Here is a 10498-nt window from a genome sequence, read left to right as displayed (position 1 = left end):
CAACGTTGAAGGATTTTTTCCATCCAATTGTCAAGTGTGAATCTTTTATATCAAGCCAAAATTGCAGTTAACCAAATTGAAATGAAATAAGAAGGAAAAAGGCTAAATACCTGCAATTTTTCTCCATGTTAAAAATTGAAAATCATGTTCACTTCATAACAAAGTGTCCCAATCCATCCATGTCCTCTCACATTTAATAACTAATATGCCTCTTTCTATTAAAAACTATACTGTCTCTTTCACTCATCAAATATATCTCTTCCCTTCCGATTTAATAACATTTTTTAGCCATATTTGTCAAAAAAAAAAACAGAAAAATTAAAAACTTTTTTAAAAAATTAAAAATTTAGTTACTTATAAATTAATGAAAATATTAAAAAGAATTAATTGAAACAATCTCGGACCATACACGACCTGCCCAGGCCAGTGCGGATAAAGAATGATACTTAACCACTGAACCCCCAACAAGATCTGGAAACCATAAATTAGGTAGGAAATCTAGATTCAGGTGGAATAATCAGCTAGAAGATTCGGATGCAGCGAGTCGATTAGCACAGTTTTCAGAAGAAAATGAATATTATCGACAGATTTCCAGCTGCCCTGGGCGGGGATTCATTTCTGTATATTGCCCTGCTTATAGCGCTTCCCCTGCTGCTGCTGTCAAAGCTCAAGAAGAAATCGAATCTGCCTCCCGGTCCTCGAGGATGGCCAATTGTTGGCAACCTGATTCACATCAGGCAATCGAACCAAGGCGTTCAAGGTTACATAGAAAAAATTCAGAGAAAATACGGTCCAATTTTCACAATCAGATTAGGGTTTCAACCGATGATTATTGTCGCAAGCCGTGAATTGGCCCACGAGGCTCTGGTACAGAAAGGCTCCCTCTTTGCCAGCAGACCGCCCGCCAAGGGCCTCCGCAAGCTCTTCACCAGCAACCAGATGAACATCAATTCCGCTCCCTACGGTCCTCTCTGGCGAACCCTCCGCCGAAACCTGGTGAGCGAAACCCTAAGCTCAAACTCCCTCAAATCCTTCCGAGAGGGCAGAGAATGGTGTCTCCAGGTGCTTATTCAGGGTTTAAAAAGCGAGGCCGAGCAAAATGAAGGCGTGGTGAAAGTGATCGAGCATTTGAGGCACGCGGCGTTTTGTTTACTGCTCTACATGTGTTTTGGACTGCGACTGGATGAGAATGAAGTCCGAGAGGTGGAGAGCGTCATGAGAGAAATGCTTCACAGCGTTACGGGTCTCGCAATAGAGGACACGTCTCCCATTCTTAGGGTTTTCTTCAGGAAGCGCCGAGAGCGGATAATAGGGATCTACTACCGTCAGCGGGAGAAATTGGTTGCCCTTGTCAATCGACGCCGGACGGAGTTAGTGGAGGGGGCGGCCATTAATTGCAGGGCGTACGTTGATTCTCTGTTTTCTCTGTCTGTCGACGGCGGCAGATCTCTGACCGACAAAGAGATTGCGACTCTGTGCTCGGAGTTCATTAATGGCGGCACCGACAGTACATCGACAACGATTCAGTGGATGATGGCTAATTTGGTAAAATATCCGGATGTCCAGGCCAAGCTTTACAAGGAAATTGAAGGTGTTGTTGGTAAGGAAGGGGCTAACTTGGTGGAAGAGGAGAAACTGCTTTCTCAAATGCCATACCTTGAAGCAGTGGTGAAGGAGGCGCTGCGCAGACATCCACCTGGAAAGTTGCTTCTTTCGCATGCTGTTACGGAAGATTGTAGCCTCGGTGGTTATGATATTCCTGCGGGGGCTCTTGTGAATTTCTGTGTTTATGAGATGGGCAACGATCCTGCAGAGTGGAAGAATCCCGAGGAGTTTGTGCCAGAGAGATTTATGAATGGGGAAGTGGATATGAGTGGAGGGAAGGAGATCAAGATGATGCCTTTTGGGGTGGGGAGGAGGATTTGCCCTGGCTTAAGCGTGGCCATGCTCCATGTTCAACTTATTGTGGCCACACTGCTTCACAACTTCGAATGGCAGAGCAAAGGGGGAGAAACTGTGGATCTTGCGGAGAAGCAGGAGTTTACTGCGGTGATGAAAAATCCGCTTCAGGCCGTAATAAAGGAGAGGGCTGCGGCACCTGCTTTTTAAGATGGACAGGTTTTTGCTTAATCTATGAGATATAATAATGCATCTGTATCTAGTTTAACCTATAAGATGTAATAATTTATCTGTATCTAGCTCACTCCGCGAGCAAAGCAAGCCTTAATATTTCTTGGGAACGGTGTTCTGGTTGCAGTTCTCTCTATGCAGACAACCACCGGTTAGTCTTCCCTTTACATCCATTCAATGGCAGAGTTCATATTGTAGGTATTTACAATGTGGATTCAATCTTCTTCAATTTAAAAGAAAAATTTATGTGCTCACAGTGGTACTATTTTATATGGATCTTCTCGTAATTTGGGCCTTCTTCCTCCACTAGCCTTTTATATTTAACCTCCTTGGATCTGTAATTTAGTCATTTTAGTCTTCCAGCTCTCGTCCATGATGAATCATACAGTGTTGGTGTGTAATGGGTCGTGTTGATGCGAAAATAATGTTACACAACTGTATACCGAAATAAAATCTAATTTATTATAGACTATTTAAAAGGAACTCTTTTGGAAACAATCTAGAGCTTGCCCATCTTAAACGTTGCAGAGACCTCTATCATGACTGCAGTAATCGAATGTACAAGGAAGGTCACCGATTCTCTCAATTCGAATTTTCACCCGCTTCATATTCTTGAGATAGCCTCAGCTCTCCGTCCAGATTTATGGACATTTGTTCTCAAGACAGAATGTATCAGAAGAAGAAAGAAAAAGTAGGGGATCCTTCGACTTAGGCATTCATGCCCTCTGTAATGTTCCGCTCAGGAACCTAAGAGAAATAAACTTAACATGTTACAATGTTTACTGAACGTTTTTTTTTTTGTCGAGTTTGAACAACATCAAGATAGCATTAATGCGAAAGCAATATGAACATACACATCAAATACACATTAGCAATTACAGATGCAGTTTCCATTCCTCAAGGGTTCCTTTACGTTGAGTCATATTTAAGAAGTTTAAATTAATTAGTTTAAGTTTTAAGTACAATGTCTCCTGAACATAAAGAAATAACAGATACATAATCACATAAGCAAAGCATGAGTATAACTAATACAATGAAAGTACATCCAATAGATAACATCCACTACACCTGTCGCAGGGTATGTGCGAATAGATAGAATACATCGGAATACATGATAGCATTATTACATCATCTGAAAAGAAGTCTTTGAGATAAGAAATAATAATGATAAAGGTATATATTTTGCAATGAACATTCATCAGCTGGCAATATGAGGGCAACCCAAATGGTAAGAAGACACTACCTCCTGACCGTGGGGTCACCTAGTCAGGCTTCCACTCCCATCGTGTAGGGAAGATAATGAACGATCCACATATGGCTAATCAAACATAAAACATTCCTAGGCAAGGAATTCCTAATAGTGAAAACTACCTCAAAGGTAACACATACTACTCAAGAAGTTAAGATAAGCCAAAAAGAAAGAGCACTCAATCCAATACCAACACCACATAACCAAACATCATACATGAACCAAGTATAAATCGAATACCAAAATCATAAGATAAAGTCAACGAAAGATGTTCACCTCAAGTCAAAAACCACATGTTAAAGTACATCATCCTTGAATCACCAAACATCATCAATGAAAATAAATAATCACAATAAACACATCCAACAATAAGTACACCACTAGAGGTACACAAAATCTATAGAGGAGACTCAAGCTACATACTAGGGAGTGTCATCACATGGTCAAACTACTTGAGTTACCTTGGATTGATATTTCAATAGACCTCGGACCCTCAAGCATTGAGTTACCCTAGACTAGTTACTTTGAACCCTGGACCCTCAACGTGACACATGTAGAACTAGAAAACCCTCTCAAGAAGACGAGGCAAACCAATTATATTGTTCATCTCATTCACATCCTTAGTCTATACAAGCACTCAAGGCATGGGGGCAAATATCTCTAACTTATCTTTTTAGTGTGTTTTCCCCCCAAAATATTAATTACTAGATTATCACTTATTACATAACTTACAATAGGTTACCTTGGTACTGACCACTTTGGGTCCTGGACCCCTACTGCAAGCCACTCCCAAAGACATGTACCTAGACAACCTCTCGTAAGAACATAAAACATAGTTGTGTGTCATACCACAACACTCATAATGATCAAACTCAGTCCCTTAACAGGCAAACTGAAAATAAGTTGGTTCTCCCATCCAAGTACACATAAATGCTCCACAAAGTAAACCTCATAAATATATAATTCTCAATTTGAATCACAAGACACATCATGACATATGGCCACATAGATGGGTATAAAAGAAATCTCACAAAGCCTCTAGTGTGCATCCTAGACTGGTCGACATCTAATCAACCCCAAAACCCCAATCATAGACAGTACAACAGAACAATACAGTTTCACAGTTTGGGTTTGATTTGAAAATACATAATTGGATTAAAATAAAGTTTCAGTTTTGTGTTCAATGTACATTTTCAAGTGGAAGATTCTCTATTACCCTATAGGCTAACCCATGCATTTGTTTAAAAACAAAGATTTACCCCCATATCTTGAAATCAATTTTCTAAAAATTACTAAGAGTATATTATATATTTGTTTAAACTTGCTCAGATAAATTTATATTGCTTTTCGATAAGTTAATTTGTATTTCTATTAAGTCGGAATTGAATAATCTTCAACAAAATTTTAAAAAAGTCTCCTATTTAGTTAATGTTTATAATAAATTTAATTTAATTAAAATAAACAATTAATTATCAATATATCATTTAATTATTTATCTTAAATTTACTTTAGGTAAATTAATAACTTTTAAATAACATTAATTATTTATTATAAATTTAAAACTTATAATAAACTTTATTTAATATAAATAATTTGTAATAATTTAAAACTTTTAATAATATTAATTTTAATTAACATAAATAAAACTTTATTAAAAAAAAAAAGCGTATTCTTTTTAAGCTTGCCGACTTACCACTAAATGTGGTCGTCGCAGCCTCTGTTGCTATTGCAATAGAGTACACTGTGACAACAATGAAGGTAATAAAGAGAGAGGGGGTCGGCCCACCCCTCCCATTATATATTTATTTATAATTGATGATGATTTAAAAAAAAATAAAAAAAATTTATTTAATAAGATTTATATAATGTATAAAATTTATAAAACAAACCATTTCTTAAAAAAGAAAACATGTGTGTGTGTGTAGATAATTGTTAAAATTGTTTCTCAACATTAATCTGATAGAGGAAGCATTATTAACCATCCGAATTTTCAATCTAGAATTTTCCATTTTCAATCTCAAACCCCTTTCAAATTAAATTCTAATTTCTTCAATCTACAAAATGAGAGTTTTTAAATTACTTTTCTAATCCCTACGTACACAAAAGATATTGACAAACATCTAGTAAATTTACAACATTGAATGTTCAAGGGTTTATCACAGAGAATTTTTGATTCTACCATCCACGGGCATGAAGAAGATAGGAAAGGAAATTGCATAATTCAATGAGTGATCAAAACACAAGACCCTACTTGAACCGATGCTAAACTCTAACAGCTAGATGAAAGTTCCTACTGCAAGCAAAATCCTTCAAGCCATGAAAAATTCCCTTCTTTTCCAAACCCTCTGAGTTGCTCTCCAAACTTGTGTGTGTATAATGATCCGAAAACCCTCTAATATAAACTCTAATTACCTTTTAGGGTTTCTGTCTCCACCAGTTCTACATTACAATTATTTTATTTAATTAATTCTTTCATGCACAATTAGTTTGTTTTTTTAATTAAAATATTATTTTATTCTTCCTTTAATGCACATCGAATGAATTATTAAATTACTTTATTTAATTTATTAACTTTTAAATCTCATGTGCACTTAATTAAAATATCTTTATTAAGTTCACATATTTTATATTTTTAATTAATTTCCTATATTTTAATCTCATGCACACATCATGCGAACTTAAAACTTTTTTTTTATAATTTAATATCTTTCTCTTTTTTTACATTTTTTCAAAACTTAATTGATAAAATATTTATCAACTTAACTAATAATAATATTTAACATTTATTAAAAAATGAACTCTAAATATATTATTATTAAATTAAATATATATTATCACGTTCTAAAATTTAAACTTATAATTTTTATCTTTGAATTCAGTTCTTTTTATTTAATTAATTTCTCAATTATTAAATATTAAAATGTCATAATAATTTTCCATTTAATTAAATTATTAATTCAATCTTTTAATTAGACTTAATTACTAGAAAATTCATCAAAGACTCATAAAACAACATACGCACAAAAGACTTGTGGATTTTTAAAAGGGTAGACAATATGTTACGAGTCTTCCTTACAGGACAAGTATTTTAGGCTATGGTCACAATTTGAGTATTTGTAATTGGGCATGCTCATCTTGGCAATTCAGGGAAGTCGATGCCTAGTACATGCATCCTGCATAAAAGATGAGCATGTACATGTATATAAATATATCTAAACTAAATAGGCAATGGTGGGGAGTGGTACATCGTGTAGATCCCGACTTGCAGGTGACTAAGACTCCCTCCCTTAACCACATCAAACATGTTAGACATAAAAATGAAATAAACACGCGCACCATACACATGTAAATATGGGGTAAGTATCATAAAAATCACAAGTCAAACATCAAATGCTCAAGTATAATAATGCACCTCTATTAATAGAAACATAGTCATCATTAAAGACATCACGTTAACATTGTTATGAAAGAAACCACATTTATTAACTAAGAATCATCAAGACATCATTAACAACACATGAAATGAAATCAACTAAGCAATTATAATCGATATATTTGTAATCCAAGTTATGAAATAATATCATAATATTGTAACTCTAGTATCTCTAAACTAATCAATGCATCAAATTGGCCTAAAAGAATTTGACAATCAGAACATAAAAGCAAGCTACGGATCAGCATTACACCATCAAACTCGAAGATCATTGACACATTTTAATCTACACCGTCTTCCTCATTCATCCTTGCATCATCATCACTCACAGTTTCATCTCCCTCTTCCTCTCCCTCTCCCTCTCCCTCTCCCTCCACTTTCATTTCTTCTCTTCCCTCTCGCTACCCGCTCCTATTGTCTTGCATCCGCTTTCTGTACCAAAGATAGTGACCTTGTCCTAATATGACCAATGCCATCGACTCCCCATCATTGGTCGTTAACCTTTCTAAGGCGCATTAAGCTAGCTAGTGGCTAACTAATTTCCTTTATTGTCATTTTCTTAATTAGCAATCTTCTTAACTAGCAATCACACTTATGTGTAGGGAAAAATATTGTTTCTTTTTATGTTTACTTTAATAAAGTATGTGAGGTCAAGTAATGGATTGTAAAATCTATTGCTGAAGTATCTCTCTCTTGATCTCTCTTTCTCTTTATATGTGTATCACTTTCTATATATATTTTTGTGTGTTTGTTTGTATCACTTCATTTTTTTTTCTGTAGATTGAACTATCTCCTCATCTATCACTCTTTATTTCTCTCTCCCTTCTCCATCGCTATTTGACGATATCCACATCTATCTCTCTTTATTTCTCTCTCCCTTCTCCATCTCTATTTCATGAAATCCACTCTCTTCCACTAATGTATTTCTCTATTTCTCCCCTCCCTATCACTATATATATCCTTATACCTCTATCTCGCTTTTACTCTATCTCACCATCAACATCTCTCTCTATCTCTCTTATGTTCTTATATATTTCTCTATCTCGTTTTATGTGCTTCTCTCTCTCTCTCTCTCTCTCTCTCTCTCTCTCTCTCACACACACACACACACACACACATGTTGGAAATCAATGGCCCACAGTTATTAAGAGCTATGCACAACCATTGAGACTTCTATTGACATTGATTGTTTCTTCCTATATTATTTGCTTTTTCGACATCTTACTTTTTTTTTACTAGACAATATTTACCTTTACCATAATTTTTCCAAAGTATCCTATCTTTCATTTATTTTTTATTGAGCCTTGGATGTACCCACACTTACAAGACAAATTTATGAAAAAAAATAGAGAGAAAGACATTAAAATATTACATTAAATGTAGTTTAAAAATAGTTTAGATTATATAGCTCTTTCCATCTTTATCATCATCTCCTTACCTCTTTCTCTCTCTTTCCCCTTCTATATTTACCTCTTTCAATTACTATGTCTTCTTCTTGTTCTCTTAACCTTGTTTATAAACAATTTAAATAAATAAATAATAATATTATATCTATATTATTATTTTTTAAATTATAAACTAATTATAGATACATTAATCTTATAATTTTTTAAATTTATTTTTGATGGTTATATGGCTTGAGCTTAGATTTATTATTATTATTTATTAGAATTAATTATTATTATATGGAACCTCATATGAGAGGTTCGCAAGTTATCGTTGTGTTGTAGGTTTTGCCTATATATTATTCTTATAATTATGTTTATTTAATTTGAACACTTTCAACAAGTTCTTTGAAAAAGAAAGAATTATAAATGTTAAAGATTTAGTAATCAAGATACACAACAAAATATTTAATTGTAAAAAGATAAAAGAGATCTAGCAAAGAGAATCCTCATAAGCTGCTCCACCTAATAAATATTATTTTAAAACAATTAATTAATTCATTCATTCTTCTTTGTTCTCAATTAAATTTTTAGTCCCTGCCTATGTATAAGCAGGGAACTAATGTTTTCATTTGACCCCCCACTATTAATTTGTGCAATTTTTACAATCTGTATTCCAAAGTTTGAAAAGACTTTATTTTTAAATTAATTTAAGTTCACTAATTTCTGTTTTTCAATTGGTTCTATCCAATTTTCCTGGGGTTTTAAATCTTTTTTGTCAATCCAAAATTTTGAAAAAAAAGACAAGCATTAATGGTGCATTAATTATATGCTTGCCAAGCATGAATGGTGTATTAAATATATGCTTGCCAAGAGTTGTCGGAGTCGGTGTAGATGACTGTGTAAAGATAGTGCACTGTGGACAGTCTGGATTGTCCAACAAATTCGGAGTGAAAATCGACCGTAGTGTTTACTCAACTTTGGCACCTCTTATGTTTGATCGTGGGGCCCCTTCCACTCTGCTCTGTACCAACAACGACCAATGTCTGACAGATGTGAACAAGAATACAAAACTTATCCTAGTGTAAAATAAAATATCTGATGTGACGAAAACATCTAAGAATATAATACATTTTAAAACCAAAAACACCGGATCATGTAAGGTGCTTAGCTAAGGAAGCGTAACGATAGGAATTATTTATATTACACCATTTAATCCAATAACGATAATGATATTTCTTGTTTGAAATTGTTGTTTTTATGTTTGTTTAACTTCTATTTTTGGACTCCTTGGGGTGGGTTGTATAAATACTATCATTTGCCTCATTTCACCGCCAAAGTTGAATAAGCTTTGAATCCACTTTCTTTTACATGAAAACTTTTATTAATTGTGGCGGTATATATCACATTTTATATAATAAATATTTGCAAATAATTAATTAAGGTGCAATAACTAAATCTATTTGGGATGAAATAAGACCGATATCAAAAGTAATATATTTAGAATAAGTCAACATATAATAAAACTTTAATTTCTATTCAATTAGATTATATTAATTAAATAATAGAAAACATATAATCTTACATTATCTAAAATGCATGTTGACTAAATATTTTCTTCATAGTAGCTGAAACTATAATAGTATGCAATGCCTTTTGCGAGAGAATCAATTTTTCAATGTGCCATTTATACTGAGCAATCATTAAGAATTTTGAAGATGGTGTAGTAGCGATTTTCATTATAGATTTTATCTATCTATCAATATCATTTTAAAACTAACTGGTTTAATATTTTAAAAAAATGTTGAAATCAATATTTTGATATTTTGTTTACAACTATTTATTTTATTTATTAAATATTTATTATTTCATTACATATTGAAAATTTTGTCATATTTAAAATGACTTTTGATATCTATTTTCCATTATTTTGTCACGATATCATTATTATTTTACTATTAAAAATTCTATAGATAAATTCATTAAAAATGTTACTTGTTGAATCTACAAATTCAAACATTTACATATCTAAAAAATAATACAAAACTTTTTTCATTAAAAATTAATATTATAATTTTTTACACTTACTAATAAATTAATAACTAAACAAAATATACTTATACTTTAAACATTAAAATTTCAAAATTATACTTATACTTTAAACATTAAAATTTGAAAATTATTACTCTTCAAAGAGATTAAGAGAGAGCGAAGATTATGGCGTTAGAAGAGACGTCTGCGTAGGGAAACCTTTCGTCCGAGCTTGTCAAACAAAGAAAATACCAGAATTCCATTGGAAAC

At 33.2% G+C, this 10498-nt stretch overlaps 1 protein-coding gene across 1 annotated transcript; it reads left to right on the top strand.

The window, feature by feature from the left end:
• Positions 1 to 385: 385 nt before the first annotated feature.
• On the top strand, positions 386 to 2384 carry LOC149542778 (cytochrome P450 77A1-like). Its single transcript, XM_089797666.1, has one exon. The coding sequence runs from the start codon at positions 571 to 573 to the stop codon at positions 2107 to 2109; it is 1539 nt and encodes a 512-aa protein (XP_089653792.1). The 5' UTR covers positions 386 to 570; the 3' UTR covers positions 2110 to 2384.
• The last annotated feature ends 8114 nt before the right edge of the window (positions 2385 to 10498 follow it).

Source organism: Cupressus sempervirens, chromosome 8 (assembly GCF_028749045.1).
Source record: "Cupressus sempervirens isolate cs-2001-9-10 chromosome 8, ASM2874904v1, whole genome shotgun sequence".
NCBI classification, from domain to species: domain Eukaryota; kingdom Viridiplantae; phylum Streptophyta; class Pinopsida; order Cupressales; family Cupressaceae; genus Cupressus; species Cupressus sempervirens.
Note: the sequence above shows the minus strand (reverse complement) of the source record. Positions and strands in the feature narration are given on the sequence as shown.

What these genes read in the sequence shown, in the direction of transcription:
- LOC149542778 (XM_089797666.1), top strand. Translation starts at nt 571, where the DNA reads ATGAATATTATCGACAGATTTCCAGCTGCCCTGGGCGGGGATTCATTT.